The 16275-nt window shown below is 44.9% G+C and overlaps 1 protein-coding gene across 10 annotated transcripts in view; it reads left to right on the top strand.

Moving 5' to 3' along the window:
* The window catches only part of GATAD2A (GATA zinc finger domain containing 2A), a 67209-nt gene that overhangs the window by 26869 nt on the left and 24065 nt on the right, over positions 1 to 16275 (top strand). For 5 of the 10 annotated variants that reach the window (XM_075175597.1, XM_075175602.1, XM_075175594.1 and 2 more), the window contains 3 exons: positions 6009 to 6083; positions 14623 to 14713; positions 15497 to 15768. In XM_075175597.1, the coding sequence (XP_075031698.1) occupies positions 6067 to 6083; positions 14623 to 14713; positions 15497 to 15768 (380 nt within the window). In that variant the 5' untranslated portion in view covers positions 6009 to 6066. Of the gene's footprint in view, positions 1 to 6008; positions 6084 to 9796; positions 9920 to 14622; positions 14714 to 14738; positions 14947 to 15496; positions 15769 to 16275 lie in introns of those variants that run through there. The other 5 variants (XM_075175598.1, XM_075175599.1, XM_075175600.1 and 2 more) reach the window with 4 other exon arrangements.

Here is a 16275-nt window from a genome sequence, read left to right as displayed (position 1 = left end):
TCCCGTTTCACAAATTGTAAAATTAATGACAAAAATAATGTTTTCTCTCTATTTCACTCATGGACTTTCCTAATTCCTTATCATGCCTCTTTGTTCCTTTGAGTGGGAACATGACATTGCTTAGATGCTTCTGTACAAGGAATACAGCTCCCAAAACCAAAGCAAAACAAAACTGGTCTACCCAAAAGGTTGCTCTAAGGTTAACTTTATCTAGAAATAATCAGCTTTTGTAGGTCATTTTATAACATATTGCTCTTACTTTTATGAAACTGAAGTGTCTTGGAGCGGTTTCCTGTGGACTTTTTGAGGAATAACTGGTTTTCCAGAGATTTGCTGGGGAACCTACCCCCCCCGCCCCCATTTGAAAACATAAATTGTATTATGAGTGAAAAGCAAGCTGCATGCTTGTGTCTGCTGGAGCCCGTAGTGGTGCAACCCTAGACAATCATGGGTCTTTCTATTCATGAGTAGCCAACCAAATCGTGATCTGGGTATTTTGAGCCTGCCTGATCTTCTGAATCAACCTGCAGAGAAACGCACTCCATTTTGTGCTGACTTGGGACTCCGTGCAGGGCTTAGCCACTGTTGCGTTTTCCACGTAGCATCTGTAAACTCTGTGCATTTGCTGTGGGTGCTTCAGCGTTGTGAACTGCTGACCAGGACAGCAGTAACTGGGTATTCCAGGCTCTGGTTACAGAAAGCCGGATTTGCAAGGTCTTGAATAGCAAGCTTCCTGGAAGAAAAAAAAAATTGCAGTTAGTGTTGATTTTTCTTTCTGAACTGCATTATTGGAACCTCTTTATCTTTGCATCTTCCAGGTATCCACACTTGACTGAATTCTGGCTAATCTCAGTAAAAGCATGGGTAGATCGTGGGGCTTGTTTGGGGAGGGAGGAAGGATCTTGGTGATGTAATTACCACTGAGATATTCCAGACTAAAGAACAAGAGAAGTCAAATGCGCTTGCACTTTGGTCTCAAAACACAGTACGTTTTGATTGCAAGAGATTAGATTATACCGGTGTTTTTCAAAAGGTTCAGCCTGGATTTTCTGGAGAAAACTTACTCCAGGATTCCCTGTTTTCCTGCACGTTGGTGTACGTGAGTGGCAGGATTTGAGAGGACAGAGTAAAGATGAAGTCGTTACTCTGCTAAACTCCTTTACTTCCGCTAAATTGGCGACAAGATCTGTATGGAGTGTGGTGCAGCTAGCGTAATTAGTAGATCATGCTCTCCCAGATCCAGAGGTAAAGGCAGGGTTTCTCCTTGAAGGCCTGCGTGCGCTTCCATATGATTTGGTATCCACTTGGTATCGAGTTGAGCATAAACGCTGGAAAATAAGAATTCTCCAAAAGAAGGATGTGCTGGGGTGACATGCTTAAAGAACAGCTGTTCCAGTAAGTAGTTTTTCTCTATCTGCTGTCTCAAACGATGCCCTCGCCGGCTGGCGCAGCGTGGGATCCCGGTCTACGGACCGGCTTAACTAAAGGGTTCCTGCAGCCCCTGGTTTCCCTGCCCTGCGAACGCAGGCATTGATCTGAAGGGTGTAATTATAAATGCTATTGATGGCCCGGGAGGGGAGTCGTGTGTTTTATCTCTGGCGCAGGAATTCAGGAGTGAGTGGGAGAGACTCTTAATTTGTAACAGGTTTTATTTGCAATCTGACTTGTACACAATGAACGGGTAGCGGTGGTATTAATGAGCATCTGAAAGGAGCTTTCTTCCTTCCTACAAGGTGGCACTTCACTGTAGAGAGGCTAAAACTGAAGGGTGGGTATGCAGGGTGTTTAGGAGCTTTCACTGACTCTTTAGGCACACAGAAGTTAAAAAGCAATGCTTGACTATTTGGAGAAATACCAAGGTATGCCAGGTACAGAATGGATCGGCACATTCATAAAAAGCCAGAGAAGTGCTTTTCCACTCCATGACGGTTGCTTACACTGTATTGAAATGTGCACCATGGCTATTATTTCTGTCCAATGGCTCTTCCTAGGATTCTGTTGAGATGTGTGCAGGGAGGAATCTGTGGTTTTGGAGCGTACAAAAATGCTTTCAACTGATATTTCGGTGCTTAAAAAACCCAATTTGATACTGAGTTCTCCTTCTAGACCAATAAAGTCTTTGAAGACTTTACTCTTGTATTCAAAACTGTTTATGGAAGTAAAGCCTGAAGACTTGGGACAGAAGCTAGCCCCTTGTCTGTCAATATTTAAATTGAAATGTGACTCCTTTTTTCTGCTGACCAGTTCACTCAGCCTTCCAAAAAGTACAGAAGTTTTCTTATCTCAGTTGTTTGAGGAGGTACGTACAGCAGTGATGCTAAACTGTGGTACCTGTGTCATAGTTTCCATGCCTTAATCTTCTTAGAGAATCCGTAGCCTGTCTTAGCCTGAAAATGTAATGTTTTTAAAACCCTGTTTTGCGGGCTAAATCTCTCCTGAATTTTACTGGAGGTTTTTCTAGATAGTGTTGATGGGATACAGTAATGTTGCTAAAAATGCAGTCCCTAGCATTCTGCTCTACAACTTTCATCATCATTTCATAGAGGGAAAAAAACTTCATGAGTGACAAAGTAGGCTCTAAGCAAATAGATCTGATTTCTGTTCTGGCGAGTTAGCAAGAGATACTGTTCAGTCCAGTGCCTGTTTAATTTCTTGAACTTTTCACTTACTACGGTTTTAAAGAGTTGCTATATTGGAATGAGAGCCACAATTCTTTTTAAATGAAACACCAAACCTTTGAAAGAAATGCAGAGTGATAGGATACTAAAGACTTAGTTTTCTTGAACGGTGAAGGAGCCGATGCAGGACCCACAAGACAGGTAGTGTGTGGTGTCCCCGGGTGCCCTTGGACGACAGCAGCGTTGCACCAACACACGCCGTACCTGCGGCTCGGGTGTCCAGCCGTGCACGCCGCCTCTTCTGCAGTGACTTTTTCTGATGGAAGTGCTGTCAAAACTTAGAGCTGCTGCTTGGAGAGGTTCTCTTCCGAGTGTTAACTGTTTAATTGCCTGCTTCCTACAAGGTTCCCTGAACAGGTGCTTTAAAAGTGAATCCTTCAAAACGTTTTTATAAGCATGTTAACCTTTTTTGCTTAGCGGCGTGCACTGTGAAAGCAAACTTCCCATCCTGGGGATGCAGGAGAAGGCTAAGCCACGGATGGAGCCGGCCGTGGAGGGATGGAGCGTGGGAGGCAGAGCGGGATTGGGGCCGTGGCGCTGCTGCCTCCCCGGGCAGCTCGTTGCCAGCGGTCTGCGGGGTTTCAGTGGAAACTTCCACGCGCTGAATGTGGGTCAGCGCGAGAGGTGGCCCTGGTCCCGCGCCGCCAGCATCCCGCGGCACTGAAGCGGTTAAACTGCTCTTCTGGTGTCCTCGCAAGATGAAAACTATTTTAGTCCCATGACACGAGCACTATGGGAGTTTAATGCTACAGTTCATTAAAAATGGAGGCTGGCCAGAGCCTCAGAAATACGATTCGGTAGCTTGGGCTTCCCACGTCCAGAGCACGTCGGAAGGAACGATCTCTGCTGAACAACTCCAAAACACGGGGAGCACTCTGACGCAAGGTTGCTGCCGAGGTCGTTCGCGTAACCGTATTCCTCTTTGTCAGGGAAAACTTTTTGCAAAACGCAGGCTCCCTCTGTGCTGGAGGTGCCTTGTGTGCCGTCCTCCCGGCAGAGCTGAGCCAGCTTCGGACGGAGCCGATGCCTGGAGGATCCTCCCCTCCGACTGTGACCTTTACCAGTCCAGTTCAGCAATTATCTCTACCAGGAAGAATAATTCCTTTTTTTAATTTTTACTTTTTAATTTTTTTTCCCCCAGCAGTGTTACAACTTGTAGCTTCCTGCTTGCTGCAATAGTGTCGTAACTACCAATTACCGCGGCTGTGCCGTAGCGCTTGTCACGACCCGGTACGCGGTGTGTGTTGTCTGTATTGCTTTTTGTCGTCTTCGGCGATGAAGAAGTGTTTGTTCGTGTCTGGGCCAGATGCACGAGGAGTAGCATGGAAGTACTGCCGTATCTGTCGGGTTTTGTAGCACCGTTGAAGGCCCTGAAGTAGCTCTTGCAATGGTTTTCAATGGGCTTCTAATTAGAAAAGCATTGGACTAATAGGATGAGCTATAATTAGCAAGACCTGCCCTCTAGATAGCTAATCAGGGACCAGAATACAGTTGCATATCCATTCATTAAGTTTCTATATCTGCACTTTTGTAGCAATTTGTTTAACTTCTTGGAACCTTTTGGAGTGCTTAAAATAGTAAACCAGAGAATATGTACTGGGCACAATCCCCCAGCTTTTGGGACAAGATGACCTCTGAGCTTACTGGAGTTTGGTCAAGGGGGGACAGTTTGATCCTTGGATGGGTGTCGGGGGGTGACCCCTCACAGCCCTTTTGCCCTATCCAGAGAGGAGGACTAGAAGTCAGTGAGCTGTTGTCCTGCCTTCTGGACAAAAGAAAATAGCTCTGCAACTTTTTGAGGAGGGAAATGACTCAGTTCTTGGTGGCTTAGCAGAAATAAGAGGCCGAGCTTCCAAGGAGTCGTCTTGGCAGCCAGCGTGCATCAATTACTGTGCTCCACCTACAGCCCAGCGCTGCTGCCGTCTGCCCCGAGAGCCGGCACCGGCGCGGTGCAAGACCCACTGCTAAAATTGTGGCTGTCAACTGATTATTCGCTTTGTGCTGGGTAAGAGCAGGCTGTGGTAAGGGGCGTTTGACTCGGCTTGTGCTGCTGGCGCAGGTAGTTGCCGATGCAGTAATATGGCAAAACTGGTTGATTTTTCTGACTGACCAGTGTACACTGGCTGTGGGTTTCTTCCCTCAGTGTTTTCATAGAGAGGGAAGGTTTGGGTATCTGTATGTACAGGCTCATAAAAGGATTTTTGTAAAGCATAAGCGAGCGTGGGCCAGCAGAACTTTTTCTGGAGTAAGAAGCAGATAAACACATGAGCATGTTCTTTTAGAATTATTTTTATATGCTGTCCTACAGAACAAAAAATTCTCTAAGTCGTCTTTTCCCCCTCCTTTCTCTGCTTTACATGCGAGTTCATGGAAGCTTTTGCAGGGAGTGGTAATGTGGTCCCAAGTATGACCAGGAACAGAGGGACAACTGACTTCATCTGTGTTACGAGGTGTGGGTGGTGGTGGTACCCCCCAAAACCTCCGACTGTATTTAGCCAGTGCATCCAGCTTGGCATTAAAACTTCCTCTGATGTCCTTTAAGTAAAAATACCAAATTGTCACTAAATTGCTCAACTGAGCCCATGCATGAGCATGTGTGTGACCATGGTGTCATGTCCAAAGCCGACTCTCTTCGTTTGCGTCTCTCAATGTTCCTGTTACTTAAGTAATATTACCTTCATGTAGGTAACATTGGACAGATATTGCCTTGTTGGCAGCATCTTGCTAGCTATTAAAATGCTCATCCAGGGGCCTGCTGGCTTGTTGGACAAATGAAAAGTAACGAGTTTCTTTTTGAAGATGCGTCTTCAAGTGGTGGTCTTCTGCATGCACACATGGTCCTGTACTGCTTTTGTCCAAGAAGTAAAATGCAGAGGTGGCACAGCGACTGTTTCAAGGCTTGCCCGGAGCAAGTTCCTATGGTACCGGCCGTTAGGACAAATGCAGGTCTTGTAGGTCTCTTCCTCCTCGAGGGAACTCAGTTAGGAATGGGAATGCTGGTTCCAGCAGGTGTTTGGGTCAAAGCAGAGATATCAAGAAGTGGTTGGTTTCCTCCTAGAGTGTTAACGTAAGAAGCAAAGACTAGAGAAATACGGTGTAAGAAAAGCAGTAACTTTAAAATACTTTTGTGTGTGCTTTTGTTTTTAATCCGAAAGCATTCGAACACAAGCCTAACTTGCAGTTCCTTTCCTTAAAATAATAGGATGCAGTCTTCCCATCTTTCACACGGGTACCAATGTTTAAGGGTGACTGTCTCATCAGCGAGCGTGTTTTGGGTGAAGGCGGCGGGCATGTCACCGGGTATACTAACCGGCTTGTCTCTTCCCTCAGGATCCTCGCTGCAGTCACTTTCAGCCACTCGGCCCGGTCAGGATCCCACCTGGAACCCATGAACTTCACTGACAGGTAGGAGTTGTGAATAAGATGGAGGATGAGTCTCTAATATTGCACAGACACCTCCCTCTGCCCCCGTTCAGTACTGATAATGGGGAGGTAGGCTGGGAGGGTGGAATTGTCTGCTGGTCTTTTGCACCTCAGCTCCTGCCTTGTCCAGGAGGACAAGGAAGAGCTGTAGAGGAGCTCCGAGATTAAACTCGGATCAGAATTTGGTTCCTGTGCCTTAACCAAAAGTGACCTTTCACTTAGCGCTTAATCCATGCTCCAAAGTAGGTAAATCTCCCTAGTTTACCAAGGGACAAAGAAGTTTCACTTCCTTTTAACTGGGCATTCACAACAGCTGCACAATATTGTTGGTCTTGAACGAGATGAGAAGCAAAAGCAAGCACACAGAAATTCCTCCCTTGAGACTTTCTGTATATTTTCATCATTTGTGCAACCCCCAGTAGAAAAATTGTGAATGGAAATGAAATTTCTGCAGATATCCTGCAGCTCTGGCAATGCTCATTGGTGTAGCTAAAGTAAAGCTCTCTTGATCAACTGTCCTGTGTGTGATGGTGCTCATCTGTCCCACTGTCCCATTGTCAAATGAAGCATTTTATAAATAGCAATTTAAGGATTTCTCCAATGTGGTTTTTTTTTTTTTCCTCCAAAACATGTGTTGCTCCGGTGATCAATGTTAAGCATTTCTGGTCTTCGCTTTTCTTCCAATCTCAATTTTCCTGGTGTAGGTGTTGATGTCTCTGCTCGTAGATTTACTCATTTGAGGTACTATGTTTTTACCAGCGTCAGCTTCAGAACTAACATTGTGCCAGCCATAAGCACCACTGATTTTTTTTTTTTTTTGCTATTTATTACATAAGTTCCCAAATCTTGCAGAGTAGTGCCATCTTTCATGAGACCAAAAGGGTAAATGAAATCATAAAAACACCTTTCTTAATGATATCAGTCAGAGGTGAAGGAGTAGGAGTAACAGTGAGAGTAGCAGAGAGTATCACACTTAGAGGTCTTGACCATAGTAATGGAAGTTTCTTCATCTGCTCTCTAGTTTAGTGAGTTATCACCATAAAACACCTGAAAAACATAGTTCTGTGCTGTTGTAGAGCAGTGTGCGTAAATACTATCTTATTTTGCCAATTCAACTTGTTATCCAAATACTGCATTTTGAACCATAATCAAAACTGGTATTTAACGGCTATCCTGCACTGAGGAACCTCCGTGATTTTTTTGGTAATACAAAGCCCAGACATAGTCATTAGCAGACTTCCTGCCCAGTAGTTTCTAGACAAAAATAGATCCATAAAACTTGGGGGAGAATTCAGGTCAAACAAATCCTTCGTGTAGTGGCTGTAAGTAGTACCCTCTAAAAACACCTCTTTAAACCCAAAGCAGTGGACCTTAGAATTAATATAATTTTAAAGTTCTCTTTAGAAGAATGAGAATATTGATTGGTAAATAACAAAATTCCTTAGTTGTTTAGATCTTTCTTCTGGTGTCTTGTCCTTTGTATCCACTTACACCAATTCCCTCTATGATCGTACTGAGGCTGTATTAAATAATTTATATTGGGTTGAATGGGAGTCCACAGTGTGGCACTTCTTGAAGAGGAGTGATGCTGAAGGCAGTTTGGATGGTCTGTGTGCACAGAAAGCCTCCCTTCTCTTAAGTTTTTAAAATGCAGAAAAACCAAGAAATTGCCTGTATTATAATATGCACAGCATGTGGTGCTGGAAAAGCTGATTGTTGTGACTGAGTATTTAGAGATGCTAATTTTGCTGCTCTTGCATTAAAATAAATGAACCAACCTCGATCCCTCCTCTAATAAAAGCATACATTAAATGGGGAGGGGGGTGGAAGAAGAGGAGAGGATCTGATTGCAATCTACGGTGCCATTACTTAATATTTAAATCTGTTCCCATCAAATAAAAGTTTAAATCAAGTTGTAGTCTTTTAAGTGGAAGGTTTTATTTTTGAGTCAAAATAAACACTGGATAAACAGTTTTTAATGATTAGTTAATATCTGTGAGGATCGATGTGCCTAGAGAATCCATACCTTGAAGAAAGGCAGAGTCTTTCTCGCCGAGGTGGAGTCAGACCGTGTGCCTTTGGTAATAGCTGGTGTCTTTCAACAAAATGACTTTGATTTCATTCTTCTTCTTTGGCTGCCTCGGGTGAGGGTGGTTGAATTCCCCCGGCAAACTCAGGGGTGACAATGAACCAACTCCATACTGAACCGTGCAGTTCATTCCTGAAAACTACAGCTATGAATCATGATCACAGAGCATGCGAAAAACTGGTACCGCTTTGCAGAGCAAACCAGGGAATCTGTGTCATTGTGGCAGGACTGAGAAGCGAGGGTTGTTTTTTTTTTTAGGCTGAATACTCCGAGTAAAGAACAGCAACGCTAGTAAAAAGTATTTAGGAGAAAAACCTGCTGGTTTTATGCTTTTTTTTTTTTAATTGCTTTCTTACAATTATTTTTTCTAAGATCACCTTGATAGTGAACACTTCTCTGAAGTTCTTACAAAATTTTAGCAGATTACTAGGTTGATTTCTACAGGCAACAGCTATTTTCCCTTTACACAGCTACATGTTTAATATAATCTGTGGCACATTGAGCGTTCTGTGGAGAATCATGAATGCTTCTCTCTTTGTTATACAGAGCACTTAGATAGTGGTTAGACTCCAGACTTCTTTAATAAATGGAGCCAAACTCAGCCATCATAGTGACTTTTTTTTTTTTTTAAAGGTGAGTTGACACAAATAGCATGGAAAGCAGAAGGGTGACTCCTACTGCAGTGGGACTTCAGCTACCAAAGTCCTGTTTCTGGCCAAATACAGAACCTCATGTTTGTGGTGCTCTTCAGCGCCTTTCTACAAATGTTTATCTGTTCATTTTAGTAAATATTTAGTCAAACCCAGGCTGAATTGCTTCCTACTGCACTATAATGACTGCGAGCAGTTGCAACGTGGGCACGGCGTGTGTCTTAGTGCCTGGTCACTCGGATGGAAATAAAAGCAGCTTCTGTGAGGCTCGAGGTGCGGAAGGAGCTGCCGCAGGTGCTCTCCTCTGAAGCCGGGCACCGGGAGCAGCCGTGGGGAGGTTGTGGCTGTTTTCAGGACAGCGTAGGATTCTGGTACCCCACATTTGGGCTGTTTTCCTTCAGCGATCCATTGGGCTGGTATCCCTGAAATGATGCTTTCCTGCTGGTAGACCGCTCTGCTGCTGTCCCCTGGCCAGTGGAGAACTTTCCTCTGCTGCCTCCAGATGCCCGACACCCGTGGCACAGAGGAAACTTCTGTGGGCTTCGTCTCCTTTTAATTGCAAGTACTTAACAGTCCTAAGCAAGCTCATTTATTTTTCCCTGAATGCTTAAAGAAGGGGGAAATAATAATAGTAGTAAAAAAGGGGGGCAGGACTGCGCAGCCGGGAGGTGCTGCGGTGGCCGGCTGGCGTGAGCACATGCAGCTGAGCAGCGTGGGAGCCCGGCGAGGGAAGGGTTAAGGGCTGCCATTTTGTTATGTAACACCCTTAATGGACATATCAGTGAATGGCACCAAAATGGCAGGGCTTAACCCTTGGTGGGCTGCAGTGCTCAGCCAGCCAGGGGCTGGGAGCCTCTCCCTGCTGGGAGCTGCGAGTGGGCTGCAGAGCAGGGACCCTCCTCTTGTCCCCTCTGCTGAAGGGGGGCTTCAGCACTTGCAGTTCTTCTTCTTTTTAGGTCTCATGGTATGGAAATAATGGCTGAGACAGCAAAATGATCAACCCACCTCTGGCTGCTCTCACGCTTTTTGTTGCCTTCATCAGGGAAAGGATGGATTTTTGGTTGCCCAGTTGAATTCAGGTGTGGGATGATTTTTTTTTTCCCCCCCAACCTGCAGAATAACCAGTGTTCTTGTCCTACTGCTGTTGCTTTAATTTAGTCTTAAAAAAAATAAAATCTAGTTCTTACTTTGGCTTTCTAAAGTTTATCTTTCTAAATATCTATGCGATAAGGTCATGAACTTCTCTGTCTGTGCGTGTCTATGCACATTTATACACATGCACACATGAATACGCATGCACACCGTAGTGCACAGATACACATATATATGTAAATTGTAATGCCTTTTTCCAGGACATCTCACTTCTGGCTTTGTGATCAATGAGTATGTGGGGAAAAAACCCCACTTAGAGCGTAACAAGAAAATAAGCTCAGTTGAAACGGTGACTTCTCATTGAAACTTTTTACATCCTGCTGTGAGAAATTAATTTCCAGGCATCGTGGGGAGGGTGCGTGTGGATGATCCAAGGTGACTGCATGGGCTGCACTTGCAGGAGGCCTGTCTGCTGCGCACATCGGTCTGTGCCGGCTGCCAGTGACTGTTCAGAGTCAGTAAGTTTTTGATCAACTACCTTTTCACCGACAGGCATTGAATGTATCTTAACCTCCTGTTTCCTCCTCTGTAACCTTGTCTCTTTTTTTTTTTTTTGTCTTCCCCCCCACCCCCCTTTTGCTGTGAAAGTTTCCAGATCATGCTGGGGAAAAGGGTTGTTGGTCTTTGTTTTTGGCTACCAAAAAGAGCGAGTATTGCATAGCTGGATGGGTTAGCATGCGGCCGCGGTGGGATTCGAGCCCGGCTGCAGATGGTCTGTGCCGAACCCATATCTGCTGCCGGTGCTCGCCAGCACTGCTGATGACTCTAGCAAAGCATCAGGATGTAATTTTAACTTCAGTTCTTTTAACTTCAAACTACCAAGTTGTGCTAAACAGTGAAAAGTAAGCAGAACTACTTCTCTGTGAAGGAATTACTTGGAGTTTGTATGAGGAAGTTATAAATCATGAACAGGAGAGGAGAGAGGAGGCGATACGGATAACTCTGAATGTGATGTGGGGAAAAGTGGAAGTGTACATTACAAACAGCAAGCAAAGTGTGCCTGCCTGCCTTTTTTTTTTTTTTTTTAATTGTGGTTTTGTCTTCATGTACCATGTCGGTGTTCTCTGTGTGCTTGTGCATCAAACCTGTTCTGGCTGCTGCCCAGTTGCCTGTTCGTGCCCTGGTCAGGCAGCAGCCGGGTGAGCCGGGCATGGCTTCGGCAGCTGCATGAGTTTATTCCGGGCTGGATCGCACATCTGGAAAAATCAGCATAAAGTAATTAATTTCCCAAGTCTTAAACTGGAGCTTTGTGAGTTTTTTCCTCTTCTGTAGCTTTTCCCTGCAGCGGCAAAAGCAAGCAAGCAGGTGATTGCTGCAGCATCCCCAGCCCTTTGCAAGGGGATGGGCTGTATGTCACAGTGTCCTACACATCCTTGCTGGAAAAGACACTGGCTGAGTTAAACCAGGTTTGTCGTCTTGGTCTTGCTGCTCTGTTCTTTGGAGGGAGGAAGGGTTTGGAAGGTGGCAAGAGAGCTCTTTTGACCCTTTTCCTGATGGAAAGCATACAGGTGGCATCACAAGCATACACGAAGTTTACCGGGCTAGCATAAATAGGTTGTGGACTCAGGAGGTTTTGGGTTTTCCCTGTTGTCAGTGTGCTCAGAGGGCAGTGGAGCTGCATGGAGGAATTTTTGACAAGGCTTCAGGGTGACCAATGTAATGGCCTGCAGTCCGAGGAGTTTACTGCATTTTATACGGTATACTAAACTGCCTTTTGAATTGATCGCAGTAGTTAATCTGTTACAGCGATAGCACTTGCAACTGAGTATTTGCTGCTTAGGTCCTGGGTGCTCCGCCCCGAGCTATGCCATTCCTTGCAATAAAAAGCAGAACCTTCCATAAAACTTAAAATTTACTGTGAAATCCTTACTTTCTCTTCCTTCTTTCACATAAAAGGTATAGTCAAGTTGAACTGAAGCTTCGTGTTGATCAGTTCCTTTTGCTGTTAACAGCGGAGAAGCAGAAGTGGGGATTTCGCGAATAGCTTCAGAAGTTATATGTTATCCTTGAAACAGCCTGGATGTTTTGAAACATCTAGCTTCCAGGACACCCATCTGTTTTTAACTTTTTCCTGGAGACCTCAAGTTTAGGCTGTTTTTGGAAGAGTTTTGTAGTCTGCTGCGTGAAATAGATCCTGCAAGGAACTCACCTAAACTGTACACCTGCTTCTTGCTGCCCTCTGACTCACAGGAGATGGTGCCTGTCAACCCAGGTGATTCCATAAAAGTCTCTGACATTACCAGTTTTCATCTGTTTTCCTGAAAAGAGAGGCAGAATAGCCTTTTTAAAGAAATCTTTCTGATTATTCTTATCTTTTTTCTCCTCCCCTTCTCTCAGTGCCACATTAATTTTCCTTTAGGTCTCTCTGCATGTGTATCCATGTTAGCAAATTGTTTTCCGGTACTACTTCCTAAAAGGGTTAAAATTATTTTAGGGAGCTTGGTTTTAGGGCTCATCTACAATAAATGTGATTTAATCACTATTGTGGTAGGGGAACTGTGCAACCAGATCTCTCTATTACAGTGTTTATAAACCTTGAGCCTGCACTTGCAATCTTCAGATTTAGCTGTAAAAATCTCAGTGCAATCTCATCCCAAGGTCTTTCCAGTAACGTAGATCTTCACAACACGCTGTTTCGGTTGTGCTACAGCTACTCTTCTCTGTGGAAATCGCTGTCCCCGGTTCCTGCTTTCCAGCCTACGTTGTTGCGACAAGACGCTGTGAATTTTTAGCAAAAACTTGGACTGAATTTTGATTTGCAGAAAAGTTGTCGTAGCATCAGCACCGTTCCTCGGAGGAAAACGGAGGTGTCCCTTTTTAGCTGTGTGAGTAGGGAACAGGCAGGGAAGCTGAGGCCATTTCCAAGTAAAGTCTGTCAGTGTCTGATAAGGGGGTGATGGAGAAGGAGAAATGGCTGCTGCTAGTTCGCGAAGGAATTGCAGAGTGCAAGATGTGATATCCTCAGGAATATGTAATAGGAGAGGGTTTTGTTGGAAAGGTACAATTGTGCATTTTCATCAAGGTGTTAATCTGTTCAGTCTGACCTTTGTGAGGAGTCTGTGTACGCAGGGATTGCCCCTGGAAGTGCTCCGAGTGGGGTGCTTAGTGCCTGCCTCTCTCCATCACTCTCAGATGAGCTGTCTTGGTTACTGGAAAACAGGTGCTTAGTTACCTGTCTTTACATTAGGATTTTGACTGCATTAATTTTTTAAATAAAACTTAGTGCCAGTAGGAGATTTAGATCATTCCCATTGCTTGTGATGTTAACGCAGGTGAGCGAGATTCCACTGTGAGCGTGCAGAGTTCTGCACATGTGATGTGCTATGAAATACCCAGGTACAGCTCAAGATACTATCTTTCCCCATCCCAATCCAAACTGGGGAAAACGAAGGAGTAGAAATACAGCGTCGTGTAAAATGTTCTTAAAGTTTGGAGCCTGAGTGCCTGAAGTGCCGCTGTAGCTCTCGGATCAGCACAGGCTGCTGGAGTTGCTGCTTCTCATCCCTGCCAGCTTGGAGAATATGAAGATGCTGAAAATAAACCCAGATCAGGGTTTAAGGAGGTTTCCTACCGACTAAGCAGTCTTGCTTCAAGAAAGTCACTGTGATTAATAGCACGTCTCAGTATACGTAAGCTGGGCGATAGCTGGCCGGTCTTTTGTTTTAGCCCTGGGTTCCGATGCATTTGCACCGAGTTAATAGGAATAAGGTTTGCGATTCCCGGTCAGGCTGTCTGATCGCTCGTTCAGGGGGAGAAGCAGTTGTGCTGCTGTATTGTCAGCAGAGATACTTAAACCGAGGTACTATTATAGTTAAAAGCTGTGCTTCCAGAGGGCTGTCTGAGCAGGAGCGGCGTTTGGAAAAGGCTGCTGCCTGTCAGCCGGGGTACGCTGAGCCACGCCGAAAATCTCCATGCCACTGGCTGTCTGCCTGGGCTGTGTGCTGTTTACTGACTTTCATAAATACTGAAATTAACTTAGCCTTTCTGTAAAACACACCTTTCTTCCGTTATTGTAAGTTCAAGCGTGGTGACATGTAAATGCAGATCAGCTGAGGGGAAGCACTTTGTGTATTGACTATGATTTTAATGGGTTTTCCCCTGCCCCCCCCCCCAAAAAAAAAAAAAAAATTCAACACATTGCAGAGAAACTTGTGGTCACTCGCACGGGGCTTATACTATCAAAATGGCAATTTCACATAATGCCTATGTGACATTGTTGAATAATGGGGTGGTGGGGGTGAGCAGAGGTTAATTATGTTGCGTAATTATGTTAATCTCTCGCTGCTAAAAACATTTCAAAGACTTTGTCCAACTATTGTGTGTTGGCCTTACTCTTGAAATCCATTTTAAAAGGAGGAGGGGAAAAATCTGGGATGGGAGGAACGCTTAAAATAAATAAATAAATAGATTAATTAATTTAAAAAATTGGGGGTGGGGGGATTTCTCTCCCTCTCCCCCCACCCCACCCTGTGCCACCCCCTTGGTGCCTGGTGTCCCCGAGCACCCGGAGGGATGCCTGAGGAGGAGGAGGAGGGATGCTCCGGGGTGCCGGCCGGCGGCAGGGTTAGCCCCGCTGCGGGTTGCCTGCCGCCGGCTCAGACTGGTTTCTGGAAAGTGCTTTGTCTCGCAGGCTGCATCCTGGGAAGGGTCATGTGGAGCCCAGTGATGTCATGGGATCAAAGCCTGACTCAGCTCCGCGTCCGATGGATGGGTGTCCGCAGGTACCGAAGTGCGGGCTGAGATGTCAGAGCCCACCAGGAGCAAAACTTCCCGCGCCTCCGGCAGGCGAGGAGTTAAGCCTGGTTCCCCCGAGCCCAGCGCTTCCTCTGCCGCCTGGAAAAGCCTGGCTCCTTCACCAGGAGGGGAGAAAGTCTCAACTTGAGTATTACAATGGCAGTGCCTTAGCGCCTGGCGGCAGGCTGTCAAGAAATATGGAAGCCTCTCTTCACGCAGGGTGTGGTGGTCCTTTTCCCCATAGTGTCTGATTCCCGAAACTTGCAATCAGGCTTAGGTCCTCAGAAAGACATGGCAGCAGTCCCAGGGAGATCCTAATCTAGAATTTTGTAATTGCATTTATTTGCATGTGAGGCAAATACATACATTCTTCCTGCCTTTTGGTAAAGAGCCAAACTTTTTTCGTTGTGGGGGTTTGTATATTCTTATATTCTCCTGTGCTCTAATGCAGACTTTTTTTTTCTCCTTGTTGATTCTAGTTTATGCTTAGCGGGGTTTGTGTGTGTGTTCTTGTTTTACCTTTTTTTGTTTGTTTGTTTTTGCTTAACATAAAAAGTTTAAGTACAGTGATGCTGGGTGCTTAAATAGCTTCAACTGAGATGTATTTTGAAGATAGGGTAAGTGAGCATACTGGCAAAACTTTTATTGCTCTTTCTGAACTTCTTTTGCAGTAACCGCTGTACTTTGCCCTGTTTTGAAATTAAGGTGTTTTGTCCAACTTACTTTTTTTTCCAGTGTACTTAACTCGTTTGTGTCTCCTCTCTCCCCAGAGCCTCACAATGACAGAGGAAGCATGCAGGACACGAAGTCAGAAACGAGCGTTAGAACGTGAGATAACGCATAACGATGTGGACAGTAAAAAAATAAAAATGGAGAAAGGACTATTAGGAACAGATATAAATGCTGAAGGCGACATGAAAATAAAAACAGATCCTGGAGCTGGAAAAGTGCAAGGATTATTAAAAAGTGGAGAGGTGAAAGCAACCATTAAAGTGGAGGTTCAGACGGGAGATGAGCCTGTGGACATGAGTACCTCAAAAAGGTGAGTTAGGACCTACATGCTGCAGTCGCACTGTAACGTTTGGGATACCGGCACAGTGAAATGTGGTCATATGGCACTAGGATGAAGTTCTCTGGATCTCAGAGGTAGAGAGAATTAAAATTTTACATGTGTGTTGCAGCTCTGGCTCTTCATGTGAGATTCAACAGCTACTTCTGTGTAACTTCCTTACGGACTTTTCTTCCACAAGCTTTTACAGCAGTGGCAGCTCTGATGAGCAGCTGAGTAAAGAAATACGGTCTTGAGTAGAAAAACGTACAAGTTACAAAGAGGATGCGCTTTGACCTACTGATTCAGATTTATGTGAGGAAGAGTGGTTAGGGTTTTTTTAATTGAGCTGTGATATAGAAAAAGTAATGGATTATAATTGTCTAAACAGAGGAGTTTTAATTGCAACTTGGATTATTCCTGACAGAGCAGTATGTATGGATAAGTCTGACTTTCTTTTTGAAGTAACTTGTGGATTTTGACACCAGAAGTATTAGGAAA

The sequence above is a fragment of the Calonectris borealis genome, chromosome 28 (genome assembly GCF_964195595.1).
Source record: "Calonectris borealis chromosome 28, bCalBor7.hap1.2, whole genome shotgun sequence".
NCBI lineage: Eukaryota > Metazoa > Chordata > Aves > Procellariiformes > Procellariidae > Calonectris > Calonectris borealis.
The sequence above is the reverse complement of the archived record's forward strand: the minus strand, read 5'-3'. Positions and strand labels throughout refer to the sequence as shown.